The sequence below is a fragment of the Balaenoptera ricei genome, chromosome 4 (assembly GCF_028023285.1).
Source record: "Balaenoptera ricei isolate mBalRic1 chromosome 4, mBalRic1.hap2, whole genome shotgun sequence".
NCBI lineage: Eukaryota > Metazoa > Chordata > Mammalia > Artiodactyla > Balaenopteridae > Balaenoptera > Balaenoptera ricei.
In genome coordinates, this window is record NC_082642.1 from 94495561 (window position 1) to 94522792 (window position 27232).

At 33.5% G+C, this 27232-nt stretch overlaps 1 protein-coding gene across 2 annotated transcripts in view; it reads right to left on the reverse strand.

Annotated features, from left to right (window-relative positions):
- The window catches only part of STXBP5L (syntaxin binding protein 5L), a 381827-nt gene that overhangs the window by 130082 nt on the left and 224513 nt on the right, over positions 1-27232 (reverse strand). For both annotated transcript variants that reach the window (XM_059922136.1, XM_059922135.1), the window contains exons 14-17: positions 15212-15252; positions 11302-11519; positions 8988-9160; positions 5949-6074 (exon numbers count right to left, since the gene is read on the reverse strand). In XM_059922136.1, coding sequence (XP_059778119.1) covers positions 5949-6074; positions 8988-9160; positions 11302-11519; positions 15212-15252 — 558 coding nt within the window. The remainder of the gene's footprint in view (positions 1-5948; positions 6075-8987; positions 9161-11301; positions 11520-15211; positions 15253-27232) is intronic.

The following is a 27232-nucleotide window of genomic DNA, read 5'->3' on the forward strand; positions in this document are numbered from 1 at the left end:
CAATTACTAATTCTAATAATTTATGTGCTAAATGATATTTTTTTTACATTTCCTTTGTTTCCAATCCATACGACTGATTTATTTACCTCTCTCAGTACAATGAAAATAGAAGTGGTCACAGCAGTCATCCTTGTCTTGTTTTTATCCCAGAGGTAAAGCTTTTAACATTTTTAAGTATGAATAATATTTGCTGCCATATATCACACTAAAGAAATTCCCTTCTTGTTTTAGTTAGTTGTTAGTAAATGTTTTTTTTGCTTTTCTCATCTATGGCTTAATCATTATGGTTTTCTACGTTATCCTATTAATGTGATGATTTACACTGATTCATTTCAAATGTTGAACAAACCTTTCATTCCTGGTATAAACCAAACTCGATTATGATATTTTTATTGCTATATTTATTTATAGTTTGGCTGGGATTTTTGTATCTATGTTCATGCATGATATGGACTTATAATTTTCACTTTTTGTAATGCTTTTTTCAAGTTCTTATTTTTTAATTTAAAAAAATTTTTAATTCAACTATAGTTGATTTATAGTATTGTGTTAGTTTCAGCATGGTAATTTGGGTTTTTTGTACATTATATTCCACTATAGGTTATTACAAGATACTGCGTATAATTCCATATGGTATACAGTAAAAACCTTGTGCTTATCTATTTTATGTATAGTAGTTGTGTTTGTTAATCCCATTCTCCTAATTTGCCCCTCCCCTCTTCCCTCTACCCTTTGGCAACCACACATTTGTTTTCTATGTGAGTCTGTTTCTGTTCTGGATATAGATTCATGTGTATATTTTTTAGATTCTACAATACAAGTGAAATCATATAGTATTTGTCTTTCTCTGACTTATTTCACCAAGCATAATATTCTCTAGGCCCATCCATGTTGCTGCAAATGGCAATATTTCATTCTTTTTTTATGTCTGAGTAATATTCCATGGTATATATGTACCACATCTTCTTAAGCCAATCATCTATCGATGGGCACTTGGGTTGCTTCCATGTCTTGGCTATTGTAAATAGTGCTGCTATGAACATTGATTGGTGTGCATGTATCTTTTCAAATTAGAGTTTTCATTTTTTCTGGATATATACCCAGGAGTAGAATTGCTTATCATATGGTAGTTCTACTTTTAGTTTTTTAAGAAACCTCCATACTATTTTCCATAGTAGCTGCACCAATTTACATTCTCTCCAACAGTGTACAAGTGTTCTCTTTTCTCCACATCCTCTCCAACATTTGTTATTTGTAGACCTTTTGATGATAGCCATTCTGACTAGTGTGAGGTGATACCTCATTGTGGTTTTGATTTGCATTTCTCTAATAATCAACGGTGTTGAGCATCTTTTCATATGCCTGTTAGCTATCTGTGTGTCTTCTTTAGAAACATGTTTATTTAGGTCTTCTGCCCATTTTTTAAATTGGATTCTTTGTGTGTGTGTGTGTGTGTGTGTGTGTGTGTGTGTGTTTGATATTGAGTTGTATGAGCTGTTTGTATATTTTGGATATTAACCCCTTTCTGGAGGCATAGTTTGTAAATATTTTCTCCCATTCCATAGGTTGTCTTTTCTGTTTGTTGATGGCTTCCTTTGCTGTGCAAAAGCTTTTATATCTGCTTTGATTTCTTTTGCCTTGGGAGACTAATCAAAGAAAATATTGCTACATTTTATGTCAAAGAATGTTTTGCCTATGTTCTCTTCTAGGAGTTTTGTTGTCATGTCTTACATTCAGGTTTTTAAACTATTTTAAGTTTATTTTTGTATATGGTGTGAGGGAATGTTCTAATTTCATTGTTTTATATGCAGTTGTCCAGCTTTCCCAACACCACTTGTTGAAGAAATGGTCTTTTCTCTATTGTATATTCCTGCCTCCTTTGTCATAGATTAATTGACCATAGGTGTGTAGGTTTATTTCTGGGCTCTCTATTCTGTTCCATTGTTCTATATGTCTATTTTTGTGCCAATACCACACTGTTTTGATCACAGTAGATTTGTAGTATAGTATAGAATCTGGAAGGGTATGCCTTGTTTTTTTCCCCCAGGATTGCTGTGGCAATTATGGATCTTTTCTGGTTCCATATAAATCTGTAGATTGTTTTGGGTAGTATGGCCATTTTAACAATATTAATTCTTCCAATCCAAGAGCATGGGATATCTTTCTGTTTCTTTGAATAATCTTCCATTTCCTATATCAATGTTTTATACTTTCAGCATATAGGTATTTCACCTCTTTGGTTAAGTTTATTCCTAGGTTTTTTTTTTTTTTTGATGCAATTTTACATGGGATTTTAAAAAATTTCTCTTTCTGATATTTCATTATTAGTGTATAGAAAGGCAGCAAATTTCTGTATATTAATCTTGTATCCTGCGAACTTGCTGAATACATTTATTAGTTCTAATAGTTTTGGGGTGGCGACTTTAGGGTTCTCTATACAGAGTATCATGTCATCTGTAAATAGTGACAGTTTTACCTCTCCCCTTCCAACTTGGATACCTTTTATTTCTTTTTCTTGCCTGATTGCTGTGGCTAGGACTTCCAATACTATGTTGAATAGAAGTGGTGACAGTGGGTATCCTTGTCTCCTTCCTGAATTTAATAGGAACATTTTTAGCTTTTAACCATTGAGTATTATGTGAGTTGTGGGTTTGTCATAAATGGCCTTTACGATGTTGAGATATGTTCCCTCTATACCCACTTTGATGAGAGTTTTTATCATAAATGGATATTGAATTTTGTCAAATGCTTTTTCTTTGTCTACTGAGATGATCACATGGTTTTTGTCTTTCCTTTTGTTAATGTGGTGTATCATATTGATTGAGTTGTGTACGTTGAACCATCCATCCTTGTGACTCTGGAATGAATTCAACTCGATCATGTTGTATGATCCTTTTTATGTATTGTTGGATTTGGTTTACTAATATTTTGTCAAGGATTTTTGCATCTATGTTCATCAGCGATATTGGCCTATAATTTTCTTGTCTTGTGGTATCTTTGTCTGGTTTTGGTGTCAGGGTGATGGTGGCTTCATAGAATGAATTTGGGAGTGTTCCCTCTTCTTCATTTTCTGGAATAGTTTGAGAAGGATAGGTATAAGTTCTTCTTTGTAATTTTGGTAGAATTCCCCACTGAAGCCATCCAGTCCTTGACTTCTGCTGCAGGGAGGTTGTTTTGTTTGTTTGTTTGTTTAATTACAGATTCTACTTCACTTCTAGTGATCAGTCTGTTCAAATTATCTGTTTCTTCTTGATTCAGTTTTGGCAGGCAGTTCTATCTGTAGCCAAAGGGGCTTGTCTCCTCTGTGTAGAGCCCCAGGACTGGGACTTCCAGTCTGTGGCTTGACCTACTCACTCCCCAGGGGAAGGGTCCACGGGTGCAGACCTTCTCATCCTTTCAGACCCCTACCCAGAGTGGAGGTCCCAACCCTATGACTTTTTTCCATCCTACCCAGTTACATGGAAATCTTTCTTGCAGCTTTAGTTGTATAGGAATTCTTCTGACAGTTTTCAGTTCCATGAGACTTGTTCCACATGTAGGTGAATTTTGAGTTGTTTGTGGGGGGAGGTGAGTTCCACATCCTCCTACTCTGCCATCTTGATCCAATCCCTTTTCAAGTTTTGACATCAGGTTATGTTGGCCTCACAAAATAAGACGAATATGATTTTTTTCTTTCATAATTCTCAGAAAGAGAAATAAGTTCTCAGAAAGAAAATAAGTACTGTTGTTACTTATTTCCTAAAACTTTGGTGGAATTTACATGGATAGCCAATTGAACTGGAGTTTTTTGGCAGTTGAGGGTATCTATGAGGCAGGTGCCCAAGCTTTCTCATACAACTGTAGGTTCTTCAGAGGCTTTGTAATGACTGTCACCCCCACAGTAACTTTACAAGGGAAACATGCTCTCTAACTGACTTACTTATTCCAACAACCTTCAGCTCCTGAACCTGGCAATACACCTTCATAGCTCTTAATTTTGGCATCGCCTTGCCTTTGCAGGTCAGTCTCTAAGTAGGGAACCCTGAAAATGGCTTGAGCTCAGCCAATTTCCATGGTAACTACCCGGGTTAAAAGATAAGCATATATTCTTGCCATATCAAACAATGGGATTATCAGCTGTCCCACACTCCCTTCCTTTCTTCCCCTCATCCATGGACTGTTCCTGCCCGCTTTCCTACCAAAGAATTTTTCAGCCAAGAAGCAAGCTCCCAATATCATATTCACATACATCTTCTACCACCCCCACCCCCCCAAATTCTAAGAACACAGGTTTTTTTCAGGTATTCACCCTTTCAGCTGGCTTCAAGGAGTTCTCTTGGAGCTCATGAGACTTAGCTTAGGGGCAGACTGGGAAGTATAGAAATAGAGCCAAATATATATTTTTTAATGTATTATTTGATAAGAGGTGATTCCAAATTTAGAGGGGAATGATGAAATATCCAGGAAGTGGTATTGGCATAACTCTTAGTCATCAGGTAAGAAATAAAGTTTAATCCCTATTTCATACCTCATACCTAAATAAACTCCAGAAAAAGACTTAAATATATTAAAGAAACAATAGATATAAGACAATATTCTTCATTATCTTGAAGTGAAAAAGGCTTTTCTAAGTATGACACAAAATCCAGAGCCATAAAAGAAAAAAATAGAATTTAAAAATTAAAAAATTTTAAATTTTTGCATGGAAAAAACCATCCTAAACACAGTCATAAAAGAAACAAAGGAAAGGAAAATATCTGTAGGTTACATCACAGAGAAAGCTAACTTACTTACTATGTAAACATTTTTCACAAATCCAAAAGACAAAGACAACAACTCTGCCAAAAAATGGACAAAGAATAGAAACAGAAATGTCACAGTAGAGAAAAAGATGTCCAATTTCACTTAAGATACAAGGAAAGTGTTAATATTATAATAATATACTTCCTTTTACTTAAAATGACAGGGATTAAAAGTTTGGTTATATACTATTGTTAGAAAGGTTGTAGGGAATCAGGTATTCTCAAACATTGCTGGTGGGAGTAGAATTTGGTACAACTTCTAAGCAGGGCAACAACCTAGGAATAAGGATTAATTAGAACTCAATTAGCTTTTAAAGGGAATACAGTCCAACTTTCAAAGACAGGATGTCTGACTGGATTATGCTGTTCTGCACTTTCTACTGACTCTTAGTTTAGCCTGTCAGAGGAAATGAAAAATACATTTTGGAGAATGATAACATCATTTAGAACCTCAAATTATCTCTATAATATTCATATATATATATATATATGTATATATATATATATATATATATATATATATATATATGAGTATATAATGTTCATATAATGTTGAATTAAAAAAAACAAAATGGAAACAAAATCAAAAAGCAAACGTAGGTTACATGAAGACAATATAATGTGACCAAAAGCCAAGATAAATGCTAAGCTAGAAACCAGTTATGGAGTTATCAAACACATATTTAAAGTAACTATATTCGACATGTTCAAGGAAATAAAAGACAAGAGCGATAATTTAAGAAGATAACAGAAAGCTTTAAAAAGAGCCAAATGGAAGGTCTAGAACTAAAAAATAACTGAAATTGAACTCCATAGGTCAATCTACCATTAGATTAGACACCACTGAAGAATTAGTGAACTTTTAAAGACAAGTCAGAAGAAAGTATCCAAAATGAAACACTAACAAAATGAAACATTAATATCCTAACAACCTCCCAACAACATTAAAAGTGGGGATACTATTAAATTTTGACATCAAGAAAACATAGAATCACAGTTTATATTTAAATTATTATTTTTCTTAATATCATATTCAATCTAATCAAAATCCAGGTAAGGGCTTCTTTCCATTTTTAGGATTTCACTTAAGCATTTTAAAAGAAATATTTAAATATATCAAACATATCAGATAAATAATACAAATGAGAAGACTGTTTAGCTACTTACATTCCATATGCTGAGCTTACAGCAAGGCTAGTAATCTGTTGTGGAGGTTCACCATCCACCCAGACCAATTGAATAACAAGTTCTGCTTGATACCCTGGAGGCATCCGCACTGGTCGTGTCTTAACACTAGAAAACAGAGAAAAAGTAATTGCATCATATACAGTTCAAATACATATGTTCATGCTTATTTTCAGAATTTACAACAAATCTTCCTACAGAAATATACAACACCAGGCATTGAGAACATTATGCAGGTAGGCAGTATCTTCTCTAGCTTTCTCAAAATAAACCAAGACACTTGTGATTTCTTAGCCTTTCCTTTAAGTAGTTTTTCAGTCAGATCCACAACTTCACCTGGCTTTCATCAGTTCCTTTTTCTCTTGTGATAGTAGTATTTTTAATTATTTTTCCTACATAATATTTGTTACATATATGTAAGTTATAATGCATAACAATAAAAACTATGACCATTAATCTACCACCCAACTTAAGAGCTCAACATATTCAAAACCTGAATTCCTGCTTTCTCTATAAATTTGCTCCACTTGCAGCCTTCTCTATTCCAGCTGATAGCAACTCTTATCCTTCTAGTTATTGAGTTAAAAAACCTTAAAGTAATCCTTGACTAATATTCTTATACCTTACATCTCATATCTCACATCCAACCAATTATCAAATGTATTGGTGCTATCTTCAAAATATATGCAGAAGCTGACCACTTTTTATAATACTTTAGTACTGCTACCATCCTAGTTACAGTTGACAAATAAAAATATGGGATATCCATTTAAATCTGAATTTCAAATAAACAATAAATAATGGGTTTATTTTGTTTATTTGTTTGTTTTTACTGTATTTCCCATGTAATATTTGGGATATACTGATACTAAAAATGTGCATTGTTTCTCTGAAATTCAAATTAGTGTATCCTGTTCTGTTTTGTTTTGTTCTGTTTTGCTGAATCTGCCAGACCTTAACATTATCTCTAGGTAGGTGCAATAGCCTCCATATTGGTCTCCCATCTTTTACCTTTCCCTTCCATCCCTAAATCTACTTTCACCATAGTGACCAAAGTGACCAGTTTAAAATTTAAGTCTGATCATATCACTTCTGTATTTAAAACCCTATAATCATCCCCATTTAATTAGGAATAAAAGCCAAGGTCCTTACAATGGCCTATAATTTGCCCTCTATCTGACTTCATCTCCTACTACCCTGTCCTCTACCGCCCACCATCCTTTCTTTGTTCTAGCTACACTGACCTCCTTATATGCCAGGCACTTTAAGGCCTTTGTTCTAGCTGTTCCTGCTGCCTGGAATACTCTTCCACCAGATATTCTTCAGAAAACTCCCTCATCTACATTTGGTTTAAGTCTCATCCTCCTAATGAGGCCTATGATGACCTCATACAAAGTCAAAAGAAAATCAGATAATTGCACAAACATATGTATATTGATAAGAATTGTAATATTGCTAAAAATGAAGAGCTGGCAGTGTTGAAAGACTTAATTATTAGCTTACGTATATGGATATCTAAATCCAGCAAAGGAAAGTCATTTAGGGATGGATGCCAACATATAATTTGGTAAAGCATAGATTATATGCAACTCAAGAACCACTTGTAATATACTGTAACTCAAAGAATAATATACTTCTGCTGCTTGGTCCTTTGGAGCTTATATACATATAGGATTATACTGAATCCCTTTGGTTCTCTTGATAATCCTTAAGATTGTCACTACTACTTTACAAGTCAGCATTAAATGCTACAACACATGGTATTGTTTACTTCATCTCCACTACCAGATTTTTGTTGATTTTACTGGTTTTTCTCTTTTATCCCTATCTTTTATATTTTTTTAATTTTATAGAAAAATACTCAGGTCACTGCAGGACCCACTTTACTGATGGGCTTTCTTAGCTAATAAATCAATCTACAGTGCTTTCTTAAGCTTTGTTTAATTTTTTGTTCTCTTTCTCTCTTTCATTTTAATATAAATCAATTAAGTGAAGCAAAGTGATATGAAGGAAAAATTAAATGTGTAAAATTATAACATTATGCAAGTTTTCCATTTGCTAAAGTTTAATGATTTTGTTTCCCCTTCATAGATCTTCCTCTCAGTAATGCCTACTTATACTTCCTTTTTTAATTTCACAAGAAAAATTTGGGGTGTGGGGCAAAAGCAATGATTACAAAAGTACAGCAACTGCTAATTGTATGGTAAGCTGATTTTTCTCCTGAAACCTCATCTTTAAATTTTCCGTAAGTGTTTTTATAAGAAATGAGGAAACCAGTTATCCACAGTTCCTTGAGTAGCAGACTCAGATAGTTTCATATGAGGCTCAGAGAAATTCCTTGATTAGGTTCAATTCTCCAACCAGCTAATACTAGAAACATTTGGTTTGACGATGTAGAAGCAGTAAGTGGTAACTTAAGGAAACTGCATTCTTTTGTACCGTATTACCAGAAAGCATAAAAACAAGATAAACATTACTATAGGCTTGATTAACTTTAAGTTTTATTTGAGCATGACACTAAACCTTGTTTAGATATACTGAGACAACGTAGTTTATTACAAAATAGTATCAGTTGAAAAAAGAGAAAGAAATATTACGCAATATCCTAGTAACCATGAGAGAAAGCCTTTTTTCTGACATAGTATTCTTGTAGTAAACTTGGTTTTCTTTTTGATTCCAAGAAGGCTGAAGACGTTCCCTAAAAATACTTTGTCAATTGAGAAGTACCAGGCAAGTGGCAAGTTTCTACTCTGCCAAACGTTTTCCCATTCTATCAAAGCTATGTTTTCTTTAGGGTTGGTCAGGGAAGGAAATATATTAATTAGTAATGAAGAATGGAAATATTGTACCCTCTTCATAGATATTCCAAAAAAAAAAAAGAAGACAAAGGTACCCCTTGGTGGACTGTAGACCACTTGACAACAACTTAATAAAAGAGAAGGATGATTTTATTTGGCACAGTTTCAAAGAATTATACAATTAACATGTAAAATTGTTTTAAAATTTGGTAGCAACTCTTACTTGAGGCATGGGATACTATCCTTCGTTACTCCTTCACTAGCCACAGTGTTAGTGCTCCCAGATAGACTCCTTGAAGAAGGAAGCTGGGATGAGAGATCAGGAAATGGAGGACTTGTTTCTGGTTCCGGGGTAATAATATCTTCAATATCATACTGAAGTCGTACTTCTAATGACTTAAAAAAAGAAAAATCAAGTTTTGATTTAACCTAGATTTTCATAACAATCACATTAAAATATCTGGAACTCTTTCAGTAATTATTCATTATTTTTTTCAGATTAATTAGTTCAATTAATAGTAAAGTTGAGATACCCCAAACTGAATTAAATAATAAATTATATAGAATATTCAATGGCATTCACAAAAAAATGTAAATTTAAAAAAAAAATAAATTTATTTATTTATTTATTTTTGGCTGTGTTGGGTCTTCGTTATTGTGCACGGGCTTTCTCTAGTTGTGGCGAGCAGGGGCTACTCTTCGTTGTGGTGTGCGGGCTTCTCACTGCAGTGGCTTCTCTTGTTGCAGAGCACGGGCTCTAGGCACACGGGCTTCAGCAGCTGTGTGGCACATGGGCTCAGTAGTTGTGGCACATGGGCTTAGTTGCTCTGCGGCATGTGGTATCTTCCTGGACCAGGGATTGAACCCATGTCCCGTGCATTGGCAGGCAGATTCTTAACCACTGCGCCACCAGGGAAGTCCCTAAAATGTTTTTTAATTCTTCAGAATTATAAGAAAATACCTACCAGTGGAGATAAATTTTCTGTATAATAAATATTCCTTAAGATAAAGTATAAATTACAATTCCATATACGATAAAATAAAAGGAGAAATTGGTCATGGTTATTCCAATGAAAGAAACTAAATTGGATGTGTGTGTGTGTGTGTAAAAACACACACACACACAACACACAAATTGTTATTTGTACAAAGCTTTTTAGCTTTAAAAAGCCTGCATTCAATCTTGACTTTGAATTACTTCAGTATAAATTTTCCAAAATAAATTCCATATTTTTGTTTGTTTCATTAGTTTAGCTCTTATATAATTTCATTAGCTTGGTCAGAATTCCTTAATGAAAAACATATGATAATTTATACTGGAATAAAAAGGTGATCCAAACCCGTTTTTTTAAAGCTGAAAATGTTTTAAAATTACTTTATGACTGCATTCAATGCTTAAATGAAATCAATTTTATAACATAAACATTCACTTTTCAATGTAAAAATAAGCATTTTTGAGATTGAAAACAATTGTTTACAAAAAGTGTAATTATGGAGTAGTGAATACAGCAATATTATCAAAATGATTGTCATAATTATCTTAAAACTTAAAACCTCTGGTGACAATAACAATTACCAATTATTGAGTGCTTACTAAGACACTCTGCTAATGACTTCATATAATCATCACAAGAACTCTATGAAAGTGGCATTACAGTTTCTAGTTTATTATTATTTTCTATTTTTCTATTTTATTTTCACAGGAAGTTATATGAGCGATGAAGTTGAGACTTACCCAGACTGTACTACTGACTAATGGGCCTTGTGACTTGTTCAGAATCACACAGGTATTCATTGGTAAAGCCAGAATTAAAAGCTAGGTTTATCTGACTCCAAAGCCTGGGTTTTAACTAATATATACTTTAAGGGCAATGTTTAATTTTAGCCATTGAGGTAAAAACAGTTATACATAGGCCTTTAATAGATAATCTTTATTTTCTGATAAAATGGTAAAATGGACTGGGTAGAGAAGACCCATATCTATAGGTGCCTTAATTTAGATTTAATTTATCCCATGACAGCATCATTATTTTGAATAATTAAATTATTTCATCAGTTTAAAAATTAAGATTAGGTAAGGCAGCCCCATAATTATTTCCACCCTACAAATATGTTGCTATTTAAAAAATCATTCAAAGTAATCTTATTGTAGTTGAGAAATAATCATTTATGGCAATTAGTTGGCAAAAAGATAAATTTAAAAAATATTTAATAAAGATATAGAACAAAGCTTGCATTAATTTGACATTTATATATAAAATAAATCAGTAACTATCTATATAAAACCTATAGGTATAATCTATCCTATTTAATAATACTAAATTTTGATAGAGAACTGTTTTTGTCATTTTAAGCCAAACTTTTTTTTAATGTGTTATACTAAGTAACAAGAACAATTAAAAATTCTATGAATTGGATTACTGGCCACATACTGTACTCCTGATGGCTTAAAACCATACCAAGCACTAGTCAAGATCTATGATAACTGTTTTCTTTTAATAACTCTAAGTGTGAAAGTTAAATTTTAAATGACTTACCACTATTTCTGTTGTAATTTCATGTCTGCTGAATTTATAAATTATGACATAGGCAGAGACTCCTGATACACAGAATATTCTGCTCTCTGGACACCAGTAGATCATCTGAATGGCATATGGATCTTCCTCTACAATTTCACATGTTTGTTTTCCTTCTCCTACCTTCTGTTTTTCAAACACTTTTGAAGTTTTTAGCTTGTACAGCATCTGCAGAGTTACTATAAGATATTGAATCATAGTTATCTTCTAATTTGAACTTAATTCTTAGATGTTGTCGAAGCCTTTTAAATATACGTATTAAATCACAAAAGTAAAACCCAACTGAACAAAATAAACTACATTTTAACAAGGAATCATTCAATGTCATGCTCTCATATCAGTACCATTTAGCTGGAGGAAGACTATAGGGAAAAAATTAACATTTATTGAACATATACTATATACCAAAGAACATGTAGGACCTTTGTATGTATTGTCTCATGAGTTCCTCAGAAAAGTCCTGCGAAGTGAGTATTTTTATCCTTGTTTATTGACAAAAATACTTGGGCTCAGAAACTTTTAAATGAAACTACTGAGCCTACTTCTCTCTTAAGGGAAACCCCTCAATACTATTTCACAATTTTTTCCTTTGATTGTTAGATGAGAGGTTGATGCTATTCTTCGAGGGTTCATTCCTCTCAACAAATTTTTAGACACTCCTTCAGATGAGAAACATTTGTAATCTACCAGTACCAGTTAGCAATAGTGGGAATCCAATGATCTGGATTATTTTAGAAAGAATCTTTTCTGAGCGGCTCTGTGTTAGGAAATGGTCAGTTGTAATTTCTAAAAAGTCTGGTTTTGTGAATTGTTTTGGGGAATATTTATTTGGAGGAATATTATTTCCATTTTAGAATCTGATGATAACTCCGCTATATAAAAGCTCTGATTCTACAAAGGATCCTTGAGAAACATTCTAAAAATCTAGGAGTTCCTTCCAAAAGTGCATAATCTGAACCTAATCATGAGAAACATTAGTCAAACACAAATTGAAAGAGATTCTACAAAATAACTGGCCTGAACTCCTAAAAATGTCAATTTCAAATACTCAGCAACCATTCCAGACTAAAGAAAACTCAAAAGATATGATAACTAAATCCAACAAATAATCCTAGATTTTCTTTTATTATGAGAGATATTATTGGAACAACTGGTTAAAACTGAGTCAGATGTGGAAGTTAGATAATAGTATTGTATTAATATTAAGCCCTTGATTTTGATAACTATAATTTGATTACATAAAAAAATGCCCTTGTTTCTAGGAAGTATACACTCAAGTATTTAGGGAGGCATGTACTGTTAGAAGAGCATGATGTTTGCAACTTACTCTCAAATGATTATAAAAAGCTATATATATATGTATATATTTATGTGTGTGTGTGTGTGTTTGTGTGTGAAAATGGAGGGAAGAGAGGAAGACTAAAAGGGTGGGGGAGGACAGGAGGGAGGGGGAGGGAGGAAGCGAGGAGGGAAGGGGAGAGAGAGAGAGAGGGAGCAAACGAGTGCTAGATTGAGAGCATGCATGCGGGTAGGAGGGCGGGTGAAGGGAACACATGCATACATTGACATTTGGGGAATCTGGCTGAAGGCTATACAACACTTCATAGTATGTTTTTATGATTTTTCTGTAAGCCTGATGTGACATGGAAATATTAAAGAATACTGCAGACATAATTATTTAACTTTGAGTTAATCAACAGAGATTATCCTTAGTAGGCCTGACAGAATCAGGTGAGCCCTTTAAAAGAGGGATCAGGGCCTTCCCTGAAGTTAGAGAGACACTCCCTTGCTGGCCTTGAAGAAACAAGTCACGAGTTTTAAAGCTGTAAGAAAATGAATTCTGCCAACAACCACAAAAGCTTGGAACAGAACTCTGAGCTGCAGGTGAAACTGCAGTCCTAGCCAACACCTCAACTGCAGTCTCTGAGACCCTGAGCAAAGAACTCAGCTAACCTGAACCAGATTCATGACACACAGAAACTGAGATAGTATATGGGTTTTGTTTTAAACTGCTAAATTGTGGTAATTTAATACTCAGCAACTGAAGATGAATACAGTTGACCCTTGAACAGTATGGGTTTGAAATGCATGGGTCCACTTATTCTCAGATAATTTTCACTAGTAAATACTACAGTACTACACAATCCGAGGTTAATAGAATCCTCAGATGCTGAATCACAGATACAGAGGAATAGTGTATAGTGAGGGCCAACTATAAATTATGCCCCAACTATAAGTTATGGTCAGATTGTGTAGAGGGTTGGCACAGTCAATCTGACTGACTCCCATGTTGTTCAAGGTCAACAGTACACATATTAACATAAACTCAACTTCCAAATTCGGTTAACCTCATTTCCTGTACTGGACCTTATCCCACAAAATTGGCAAATTAAGTGATATTTCTCCAATGACATCCATCGATTTGGAGATTTGCCCTTATAATTGATTACAGTAAAAATATTAAACATGCTGCACACCTTTGCAACATATGTTCTGAATGTAATAAAATAATACTTTATTTAAAAATTAACTTCTTAAAATATTATCGTGCATGCTTAAGGGTGGTATGCACTTCAGTCATTAGAGTGTTCAAGTGTCTTCTCACATTTTAGAAGCTAAGGAGTGACTCTGAGGTGGTGGGAAACGAGCAAAGATGTCACTATACAATTAACTGTATTCGTGGAACAAACTCAGATTTACATGAAAAGGTTCATAAAAATAAAAAATCTGTTGTCCTTTGGAATTTCCCCCTGAACAATTGATCATTATTGTGTGAGGTCAGAAAGGGGACTCAGATTTCATGGCTTTTAATCTTTTAATCATTTTCTCTTGCTGATGCTTTGCTCCACTGCTAAAGGACTCTAGATTGCAGACGAAGATTATCACTAATGTTCAACCTTCTTCCCTCTGCTTTTCTGTTTATCATAGTCTTTCTCAGTTCACTTCTATAGCTTCAGGTATCACTTCTATGCTGCTTCTTCATTAGTTACCATTCTTGACTGTTCTCCCTACCTGATAGACAGCTTTACTTGAATTTCCTGGTGTTCCAACAAAATCCAAACTTCCAGAACTCTTCTGTATCCTTATTTCCAAAGAGTTATCTCCATCTTGATGGTTACTCAGAAACTTAGAGACATTGCTCACTTATTCTTCTCCTCCTAGTCCTGACTATCAAAATCTTAACTATCTCCCAAAACTCACATTAAATGTCACCCCATCAAAATACCCTTCCTAGATCTACCTGGTTCAAATAAATCTCCCATTTCCGATAACACATAGAATTTGGGTTGTACTACATTTAGAGTTCTTATCATATTGTTTGCCCTGTAAGTTTTCTGAAGGGTATGTATGGGTATAATCAAGTCTTAAATCTTTGCATGCCCTTCAACATTGAGCAGAGTACCTGTAGTCCTTAAATTATGTAATTCTCAAGATTTCAAAAGAATTTTTAAATTTATCAAATTACTTCTTTTGATTCTCACAGACTTGGTAGACAAGTGGCAAAGAAAAGTGAAGACTAGTGGGATAAAAGCACTTTTCTAAGAGTGAGGAGGTGAAGGAAATTCCTTGAAAAGAGTTAGTCTGACAAAGTTTGGTACTTTTTCCAATGTGCATTACCTCATAAATATAATAGGTTGCTGATAAAGAGTGATTTCAGTTGTGTCTGTTTATATCATAGAAGGAAAGTACAGTAGAGATAATACTTTAAACTGATTCAATAATATAGGAAATTCATTTTTGTAACACAGCCATATGTGTATGCTAAATATGCATCAAAAATATTAACTGTCCAAACTGAAAAGTGGTGAATGGCTATGAGTAAATATTAACCAAGTGTTTCCTGTAATAGAAGGAGAAACTTAAAACTTACTTGCAGAAGCATCCCAAAACTTTATCGATCCATCTGCATGACTAGATAAGAAATAAATTAGCATTAAGTATGGTAAATAAAAAATCATAATTGTTCTAAATGTATAAAAACTTGAATTACTATTAAAATTTGATTTAAAAATACCATTTCAATGAAAACTAATGTATGCTAAACCATTTCTAAGCTTGAAACAATGGTTTATTTTTTAAATACCACATAAGAATCTAAATTTTAGAAAAAGACAATAATTACTTAGCTTTATTGTAAGAATATTTTATATGTAATAACAATGAAAACTGATCTGTGAAGAATGAACAGTATAATTTTATATAAAATTGTTTACACTGAATAAAAAGAGACCTGAGTTAGATCACATTAAAATAATTTTGAAATGAATATCATAGCGAAATTAAAGTTGAGCATCAAAATATAAAAAGCAAATCCTTAAACCTATCTAGAGTTGTATCATTATTTGGTAATAGGTATAATGGTAATTCTATAAGAAATCATCTACAAATAATCGTCATTTCCCCAATGACTAATGATGTTGAGCATCTTTTCATTAGCCATTTGTATATCTTTTTTTGAAAAAGTCTATACAAATCCTTTGCCCACTTTTAAAAAATTGGTATATTTGTCTTTTTGTTTTTGAGCTGTAAGGGTTCTTTATATATCCTGAATACTAAAACCCTTATCAGATATATGATTTTTAAAAGTTTCTTCCATTCACTGTTACCTTTTCATCTGATAGTGAAGACCATTTTATCTATTTTTTTCTTTGTTGCTTATGCTTTTTCCCCTTTTTCTTCAGTACATTTATTAAATGCATAATTGCATGAAGCCTGAGCTGTGTATGGGCTGTTAAAGAGTTGAGTGCATAGCTAAAACTAGGAAAACTGCTGCCCCTTTCTCATGTTGGCAGAGCAGCTACTGCTCATAGTTGGGTCAGTTCTATGGCCTGCAAAGGAGTGGGTAAATATCCCACAGCAAGATTCTGCTGAACTGGAATGGAGCCAGGAGTGAGGGCACTGAGCCAGCCTCCCAAGGAAGTGCTCTTACAGCCTATTCTTCCTGGTGTCCAAGCTCTTTTGCTCTGAAGACAGATGGGGAGCTTACAGGCTCTCTTCTGGCTGGGATGAAGCAGGTAGGTAATAGAAAAGAAAGCCAGAGAGACTGGGGAAGGGAGACAGGAGTTGCTTTTTATTGACTTGGTCATGGGTTCCATAGTGGAGTCCCTTTGTGTTTAGGAGCATTTTTCTGCTTCCTTTTTTTTTCCCTGAAAATTCTCCTGCTGCCTGAGCTGCCATGCCAGTTAATTCAGCAACCATTTCCTATAATTTCTATGTTTTGGTGTAATATCTAAGAGCCACAGCCACAATCATATTCAGGAAAGATTATCCTTGTTTTCTTGAGTTTTATAGTCTTAGCTGTAAATTTACATCTTTGACCATATTTGAGTTAATTTTTGTATATGCCATGAGGTAAGGGTCCAACTTTATTCTTTAGCATGTGGATATTCAATTCTCCCAACACCATTTGTTGATGAGATTATTGTTTGCCCCATTAAATAGGCTTGGCACCATTGTAAAAAACCAATTAGTCATAGACGTATGGTTTTATTTCTGGACTCCCAATTCCCTTCCATTAAATTATAAATCTAATCTTATGTCAGTACCACACTGTTTTGATTACTGTAGCTGTGTAGGAAATTTTACAATTGAGAAGTGTAAGTCCTTCAACTTTGGTCTATTTCAAGATGATTTTGACTATTTTGGGTCACTTGCCATTTCATATGAATTTTAGGATAAACTTTTTTCATTTCTGCAAAAAGATCATTGGGATTCTGATATGAATTGTAGTGAATCTGTATATCACTTTGAGATATTGCCATCTTAATAATATTGCCTTCTAATTCATAAACATGGAATGATTCTATTTATTTGTGTATTATTTAATTTTTTTCAGCAAAGTTTTATAGTTTCTAGTGCACAAGCCTTTCATCTCCTTGGTTAAATTTATTTATAAGTATTTTATTTTTTGATGCTATTGTAAATAAAATTGCTTCCTTAATTTTCTTTGCAGATTGTTCATTGTTAGTATATAGAAATACACTAACATATATATAAGATTATGTCATTTGCAAATAGATATAATTTTACTTCTTCCTTTCCATTGTGATGTCTTTTATTTAAAACTGCAACAACAGCAACACTTAGAAAACTAGGAGTAGAATAGAACTTCCTTAACCTGGTAAAGGGCATTTTTGCAAATTCCCTTTTATTTTTCTTGCCTCACTCCTCTGGCTAGAATTTCTGGTTCAATATGAAATAGAAGTAGCAAAAGCAGAAATCTTTGTCTTGTTCCTGATCTCAGAAGGAAAGCTTTTAGTCTTTCACCATTGAATATGACGTTACCTGTGGGTTTTGCAAAAATGCCCTTTACCAGGTTAAGGAAGTTCCATTCTGCTCCTAGTTTTCTGCATGTTGCTGTTGTTGCACTTTTAAATCGTGAAAGTGGTGTTTAATTTTGTCAAATGCTTTTTTATGCATGAGATGACTATGTTTTTTCCCCTTTATTCTATTAATGTGGGTATTACATTGATTTTTGTATGTTGAAACACTCTTGTATTCCTAGGATAAATCCCACTTGATCATGGTTTATAATACTTTTAATATGCTGTAAGATTCAGTTTGCTAATATTTTGTTTAGTATACTTGAATCTGTATTTATAAGGAATATTGTTGCAGTTCTCTTTTCATTCAGTGTCTTTGTCTAGTTTGGTATTAGAATGATGCCTCAGATAATGAGTTAGGACGTTTTCCCTCCTATTTTTTGGAAAAGTTTGAAAAGCATTTGGTGTTATCTATTTAAATGACTGGTAGAATTCGTCACAAAGCCATGTGGTCCTGGTCTTTCCTTTGATGGAAGGTTTCAATTACTGATTTAATCTCTTTACTTGTTATAAATCTGTTCAGATTATCTATTTCTTTTTGAGTCAGTTTTGATAGTTTGTGCATTTCTCAGAATTTATTCATTTCATTTAGGGTATTTAATTTGTTGGCATAGAATTGTTCACAGTATTCTCTTATAATCCTTCTTATTTTTGTAAGATTGATAGTATTATACTCACTTTTCATTGTGATTTTAATAATTGTCTCCTTTTTTTTTCCTTGAGTCACTCTAACAAAAGTTTTGTCAATTCTGTTGAACTTTTCAAAGAACAAACTTTTGGTTTCATTGAATTCCTTTATTGTTTTTCTATTCTCTGTTTTGTTTATCTCTGCTTGAATTTTTATTATTTCTTATATCTGCTGGCATCAGTTTTTCTTCTAGTTCCTTAAGGTGTAAAGATAGGTTACTGAACTTTCTTATTCCTTTAATGTAGGTGATTACAGCTATAAATTCCCCTATGAGTACTGTTTTTGCCACATCTCCATGCTATTATTTTTCTTTTTATTTATCTCAAAATATTTTCTAATTTCCCTTGTGATTTCTCATTTGGTCTGTTGGTTGTTTAAGAGTGTGTTGCTTGATTTCCATATATTTATGATTGTTCCATTTTGTTTCTTCTGTGTTTCTTGACAATCTTGCACACACCTTTAGCAACTTTATTATTTATTTCCATAAACCAACTTTGGCTTTGTTAATCTTTGCTATTGTACATTTTCTTTCTATTTCATTAATTTTTGTTAACAGTATTATTTTCCTTTTTACTTTTGGGGGAATCATTTTTTTATCCTTTTTAACTTCTCAAGATAGATAATTAGATCATTAAATTTTAGTCTTCTCATTAACATGCATGGGTATAAACTTATATAAACATATAACATGGGTATAAGCTTACCTCTAAACATAGATTTAGATGTATCCACATGTTATGATATATTTTAGTTTCACTATCTTTCTGTTTGTGATATATTAAAATTTTCTATTGTGATTTGTTTATTAACCAGTAAGCTAGCTGGGAATAGATTGCTTAATTTTGAAAACTTGTGAATGTTCTTTATATATTTTTGTCATTCGTTCCTAGTTGAATTCCCCTGTGGTCAGAGAACATGTTATATATGATTACAATCCTGTGACATTTATTGGCACTTTTATTATGGTCCTGCATATGGTCAATTTTGGTCTGTGTCTCATGTGCACTTGAAAAGAATGTACATTCTTGAATTGTAGAGTGTAATGTTTTAAATATGTCAGTTAAGTCAGACTTATTAATCATGCTGTTCAAAACTTTCTTTATTGTTATGGATTTTTCCTTTAATTTTAAAATCAGTTGCAGAGAGAGGTTTGTTATATTTTCTTCTACTTATTGCAGAATTGTCTATCTCTTTGTATATTTTGGGGCCCTGAACTCAAAATTCTTATGGATTCATCCTTTTATTATTTTAAAATAGTCCCTTTTACATTTGATAATGCTTCTTGCTTTAAAGTTTACTGTGGTAGGCAGAATTCTAAAATATTCCCCAGGATTCCTGCCTTGTGGATAATCCTGTATATTCTCTGGGACTGTGAATATAACAGAGAATATATCACTCCCATGATAATTATATTATGTTGACTTTAAGAAAAGGATACTATTTGGGTGAACCTGACCTATCACATGAAACCTATAAATATAGATCTAGAGGTAAAAGATGAAAGAATTTTGAAATTTGAAGCATGAGAAGTATTAGCTGCATTGTTACTGGCTTGAAGTAAGAAGGGGCCATGTGGCAAGAAATGCAGGCAGCCTTAGGGTAGCTAACATGCTCTCCCCCCATGACACCTAGCAAGGAAATTGGGAGCTCAGTCCACAACCACAAGGAACTAAATTTTTCTAATAAAAAGAATGAGTTTGGAAGCAGATTTTCCCTCAGAACCTCCAGATGACAACTCAGCCTTGTTGACCCCTTGATTTCAGTCTTATGGTACACTGAGCAAAGATCTCAATCATACAGTGCCAGATGTCTGACCTATAGAGCTGTGAGTTAATACATGAGTTTTCAGCTGCTAAGTTTTTGGTGATTTGTTATGCAGCAATGGAAAACTACTTTACTGACATAAGTAGAGGTGTACCAAAATTTTAAATTGTTCATGTTACAATTTTTCATGTATTTACTTTCAAATTTTTAGTATACATATATTTAATGTGTCTCATAAGTGACTTAGAATTTTTTTTTTATTTAGACTGACAGTCTTTGCTTATGATTGCAGAATTCAGTCAAATTATATTTAATGTAATTACTGATACACTGGAATTTAAATCTGCTAACCTCACAATTATAGTCTATTTGTCTAACCAATTCTGTCTTCTTTCTCTCTCTTTTCTGTCCTTTTAAGGATTAATCACATTTTAAAATATTACTCTATTTTATTAGTTTTTGAGTATTATATTCTTGTACTATTATTTTAGTGGCTAACACAGATATTACAAAACTGACCCTTAAATTGTTGATCCTTAAATTGTTCATTTTATACCTACCCAGACAAAGCAAGAATGTTAAATATTTTATCTCTGGTTTCCTTTCTCCCACCTTTTGTGCTAGCATTATGATGTATTTTCATTCTACATCACAATATTATTAAAAATTATTGACATTTTAATACTTATACCAAAACATAATATTATTTTAATTTAGATTTATTCTTGCATTTACCTTTTTCTGTTGTTATTATTTAAGTTCTGCATTTCTATTATTCTATTTGGTATTGTTTTCCTTCTATTTAAAGCATTCACTTTAATTCTCTCAACATTTGTTTGAAAAAAAATTTGCCTTCATAGTTGAAGAGTATTTTTGCTAAGTATGAAATTCTATATTAGCATTTTTCCCAGTAGTATATTTTATACCAATACCTTCTCCTTTCACCATTTCTGTTAAAATATCAACTCTCAATCTTATTATTGTTTGTTTTATTGTAAAGTGTGCACCTCTGGCTGCTTTCAAGAATATTTTCATTACCCTTTGTTTTCATCAGTTTCACTACAATCTGTGTAGATGGTTTTCCTTTTATTTACTCTGCTTTTAGTTTTTAGCACATTTTGAATTTGTGTTCTCAATGGAAAGAATCTGAGCCATTATCATTCAATAATTTATTCTGCTTTATTCTCTCTCTCCTTTCTGTTTGTGTCTCCACTTATATATATGTTCAAACTTCTTCACCAAGTATCGTATATCTCTTATGCTTTTCTTTTTTCTCTGTGATTCCATCTGGATATTTTCTACTCACTATCTTCCAGTTTACTAATCCTTTTTTCAGCTGTCACTACATGCTGTTAAGCCAACTTATTTAGTTCTTATTTTCAGTTATAGTAACTTTTAGTTATACATTGATTTTTTTATTGTGGTAAAAAACACATAACATAAAATTTACTATGTTAACCATTTAAAAGTGTATAACACAATAGTATTAACGATATGCACATTGTTGTGCAGCAAATCTCTAGAAATTTTTCATCTAGAAAAATTGAACTCCACATCCACTGAACAACAACTCCCTTTTCCCCTCTCTCCTGAGCAACCACCATCCTTTCTGTCTTCTGTCTTTATGAATTTGTCTATTCTAAGTACCTGATATAAGTGGAATCATGCAGTATTTGTCTTTTTGAGACTGGCTTATTTCACTTAGCATAATTTCCTCTGGTTCATCCATGTAATAGAAAGATTTCCTTCTCTTCTAAGGCTAAACTAAATAGTATTCCATTGTATACAACGCATTTAAGAAACCCATTCATTTTTTGATGGACATTTATGTTGCTTCCACCTCTTGGATACTGTGAATAAATGCTGCAATAAACATGGATGTGCAATAAACATGGAACACCTTTGACACCCTGTTTTCAATTCTTTTGAATATGTGCTTAGAAGTGGGATTGCTGGATTATATGGTAATTCTAATTTTAACTTTTTGAGGAAACTCCATATCATTTTCCATAGCAGCTACCTCAGTTTACACTTCAACCAACAGTGCACAAATGTTTCAATTTCTCCACATCTTCACCAACACTTATTTTCTTGTTGGTGCTGCATAGTGCTATCCTAACAGTTGTAAAGTGATATCTCATTGTGGATTTGACTTGCATTTTCCTGATGAGTAGTGATGCTGAACATCTTTTCATATGCTTATAAGCCAATTGTGCATCTTTGGAGAAATACCTAAGTCAAGTCCTTTGCCCATTTTAATTGAATTGTATGTTTTTGTTGTTGAGTTACAGGAGTTCTTTACATAGTTTGGATATTAACCCCTTATCAGATATATGGTTTGAAAATAACTTCTCTGACTCTGTAGGATGTCTTTTCACTCTGTTGATTGTTCCTTTTGTTTCACAGAAGTTTTTAAGTTGAGGTAGTCTCATTTGTCTATTTTTGCTTTTGTTGCCTGTGTTTTTGGTGTCACAACTAGGAAATAATTGCCAAATCCAATGTCATGAAGCATTTCCCATTTTCTTTTGGGTGTTCTTTAGTTTCAGGTCTTAGATTTAGGGGTTTTTGTTTTCAGTTGATTTTGTGTATGGTATACGGTAAAGGTCCAATTTCATTCTTTCACATGTGCAAATACTGTTTTACCAACATCATTTGTTGAAGAGGCTATCCTTTCCCCTTTGTATAGCCTTGGTATCTTTATCAAAGATTTGACAATACAGGTGATGGTTTATTTATAAGTTCTTTACTCTGTTTCAGTGGTCAATATCTCTGTCTTTATGTGAGTACCATACTGTTTTGATTACTTTGTAATATTTTTGATTAGCTTTGTATCATGTTTTGAAATCAGGAAGTGTAAGGACTCTAGCTTTATGTTGAATCAAGTTGTGTGAGTATCCTTCCCTTGTTTCTGATCTTAGAGGGAAAACTTTTAGTTATTCACCATTGAGTATGATGTTAGCTATGTGCTTTTCACACATGACCTTTTTATTATGTTGTGGTAATTTCCTTCTATTCCTAGATTGTTGAATGTTTTTATCATTAAAGAGTGTTGAATTTTGTCAAATGCTTTTTCTGCTTCATCTGAGATGTTCATGTGGTTTTTGTCCTTCATTTTGTTGGTGTGGTATATCACATTGATTGATTTTCATGTTGAACCATCCTTGCATCCTGAGGATATATCCCACTTGGTTATGATGTATAATCATTTTAATGCGTAGTTGAATTTGTTTTGTTCGTATTTTGTTGAGGATTTTTGCAATAATAGTCACTGGGGATATTGCTCTGTAGTCTTCTTTTCTGGTAGTATCTTTGTCTGATTTTGACATCATGTAATGCTGGTCTCATACAATGAGTTTGGAAGTGTTCCCTCTCCAATTTTTTGAGGAGTTTAAAAAGAACTACTGGGCTTCCCTGGTGGCGCAGTGGTTGAGAATCTGCCTGCCAATGCAGGGGACACGGGTTCGAGCCCTGGTCTGGGAAGATCCCACATGCCGCGGAGCAACTAAGCCCGTGAGCCACAACTACTGAGCCTGCGCGTCTGGAGCCTGTGCCCCGCAACTGGAGAGGCTGCGATAGTGAGAGGCCCGCGCACCGCAATGAAGAGTGGACCCCGCTCGCCGCAACTGGAGAAAGCCCTCGCACAGAAACGAAGACCCAACACAGCCATAAATAAAATAAATAAATAAACAAAATTAAAAAAAAAAAAAAAAGAACTACTGTTAATTCTTTAAATGTTAGGTAGAATTCTCCAGTTAAGCCCTCTACTTCTGGGCTTTTCTTTTTTGGGAGATTTTTTTATTACTGATTCAATCTTCCTACTGATTATAGGTCTGTCAGATTTTTTAATTTCTTCATTTTTCAGTCTTGATCGGTTGTATGTTTCCAGAAATTTATCCATTTCTTCTAGGTTATCCATTTTGTTGGCATACAATTTTTCAGAGTAGTCTCTTATGAACCTTTTTTATTTCTGTGGCATCAACTGTAATATCTCCTTTTTCATTTCTGATATTTGTTGAGTCTTTTCTTTTTTTCTTAGTCTAGCTAAGAGTTTGTCAATTTTGTTGATCTTTAAAAAAACTCAGTTTTTAATATTTTCTATTGTTTTTCTACCCTCTATTTTGTTTTTATTTCTGTTCTAATCTTTGTTATTTCCTTCCTTCTGCTAAATTTGGGTTTAGTTTTTTCTAATCCCTTGAGGTATACAGTTAAATTGTTGATTTTAGATCTTTTTTTTAATGTTGGCATTTACTACTATAAACTTCTTAGAGGTTTACTTGTAAAGCTCTTAGTTGTGCTTTTGTTGCATCCCATAAGTTTGTTATGTTGTCTTTTCTTTATCATTTTTCTCAAGACATTTTCCAACTTCCTTGTGATTTCTTTAACCCATTGGTTGTTCAAGAGGGTATTTACTAATTTCCACATATTTTGTGGATTTTTCAGTCTTCCTTTTGCTATTCATTTCTAATTTCATTTCATTGTGGTTGTAAAAAAATACTTGTTATGATTTCAATCTTCTTAAAAATTTTAAGACTTGTTTTATGGCCTAACATGTGATCTATCCTGGAGAATGTTTCACGTGTACTTGAGGAGAATGTATATTCTGCTGTTGTTGGGTAGAGTGTACTGTACATGGCTATGAGGTCCAATTGTTCTATACTGTTTTTCAAGTCTTCTGTTCCTTATTGAACTTCTGTCTGGGTGCTCTATTCATTATTGAAAGTGGGGTATTGAAAACTCCTACTATTTTTGCACTATTTCCTATTTCTCCCTTCAATTCTGTCAGTGTTTGCTTTATATATTTGGGTGCTATGTTGTTAGGTGAATATACATTTATAATTTTTATTTCTTTCTGGTGAATTGACTATTTTATCATCATATATTATCCTTCTTTGTCTTTATCACAGTTTTTGGCTTAAAGTCTATTTTGTCTGATAAAAGTATGCTCACCCCTGATGTCTTTTTTTTGTTAGCATTTGCATGCAATATCCTTACCCATCCTTTCATTTCAGGCTATGTACACCCTTATATCTAAAGTGAGTCTCCTGTAGACAGCATATAGCTGGATCTTGTTTCTTTTTCCATTCTTCCACTCTGTGTCTTTTGATTTGGGAGTTTAATTCATTTATTTTTAAAGAAATGATAGTATAGGACTTACCACTACCATTTAAAAGTTGTTTTATGCTTATATTGTATTTATTTTGCCCCTTGTTTCCTTTCTTGCTGCCCTCCTTTTGTTTCATTGATTTTTTATAGTGACATGTTTTGATTTGTTTCTCACTTTCTTTTATTCATATTCTATAGGTATTTTCTTTGCAGTTACCTTGTGTATTACATAAAACATCTTATAGTTATACTGATCTATTTTAAAGTGACAATTTAACTTCAATTGCATACAAAAACCCTACTCCTTAAGTGGGCTACACTGCCCTGCCCATTCCAATACCATGTAGAGCAGACACCGATGTCTTCCCAAAGGCAAAGGGACTAAAGACAGGAAGCAACTCTCACCGATGTACCCAGCAGCCCTTGGGCTTAAAACTGGTCTAAACTTAGAATCACCTGGAGTTAAAACAACATGGATGCTCCCACCCAGATCAATAGACAGACTCTGTGGGGAGGGCACAGGTGATGTAATTTCTAAATACTCATCATGTAATACTAATGGGAAACTGCATGGGAACCACGTAGCAAACATTTCTTCTGATTCTTTAAAGTGCATACAAATTTGGAGGGAATCAGGGCCCCACTCTAAGTTATGATTCTCCTGTTGGGCTCATGAAATGGCACCTTTAACAAGTTTTCTTATTGGTACAGATATTACTCCCTCAGGCTCGTATTCAGTAGCACTGAGCTAGAGATATCAGGCATAGCACACCTGAGACCACTGAGTAGTTTGAAGACTTCAGGTAAGAACTTTCAGAAGTGCAGTTTCCCTGGGCCTGTTTCCTAGCAACTGAGCTCCTCCTGGCATAGGTGTGGCCTTGTTGTTGCCTAAGGTAGATGCCGCTGAGTTAGTGGAAATCACATGGTAGATTTAGGGTTTAGGGTTGTGTGAGGAGTCGCCCTTAGAAATCTACCCAAAAATACCCTTAGTCCTCAGGGCCTTTAGCCCCCTCTCCTCTCAGGGCCCACTTGACCCACAGGAATCCCTGGGGGCAAGGCATGACCACCTGTCCTCAGGTGAGCTGAGACTCCATACCCCAAAAGATCCAGAGCATGAAGCTGTTTACATCACAGATCTGTCTGAAAATAAACCAAAGGTTTCAGTGGAGGGTGGATTAACATTTTGTGTTGGGAATGGACAGAAGCCTTTGAAAATGATGCCATGAATGCATATTTGAGGATTAACAAAGGAAGTCGTGATCTATGTTAAGTAATACAGCACATTATAACTGAAAACAAACCCTACTCTTTTCTCTCTCCCCTCACTTTATGTTAATGATGCTGTAAATTATCAATACATCTCTTTATATTTTGTAACCATTAACATAGTTTTATAGTTATAGTTTTTAAAAATGCTTTTATCTTTTAAATTTTACACCTGAATTTAAAGTGATTCATGCACCACCACTACAGTGTTACAGGATTCTGTTTTTGTCTATGTATTTACTTTTACCAGAGAGCTTTATATTTTCATATGCTTTCATTTTGTTGTCTAGTGTTCATTCATTTCAACTCAAAGGACTCCCTTTAGCAATTCTTGTGAGGCAGGTATAGTGGTAATAAATGGTTTCAGTTTTTGTTTATCTTGGAAGGTCTTTATCTCTCCTTTATTTTTGAAGTACAGTTTTCCAGATATAGTGTCCCATGGCTGGCTTTTCTTTTTTTCTTTATTCACTTTAAATATATCATCCTTCTCCCTTCTAGCCTGTAATATTTCTGCTGAGAAATCCAATGATAATCTCATGACAGTTTTCATACAGATAATGAGTAGCTTTTCTGTTGCTGCTTTTAAGATTGTTTGTCTTTGACAATCGATTATAATGTGTCTCAGTGTGGGCCTCTTTGGGTTCATCTTCATTGGAATATTCTGATACATATCCAATGAATATGGAAGTCCATTTACCTCCTCAGATTTGAGAAGTTTTTAGCCAAGATTTCTTCAAATAAGTTCTCT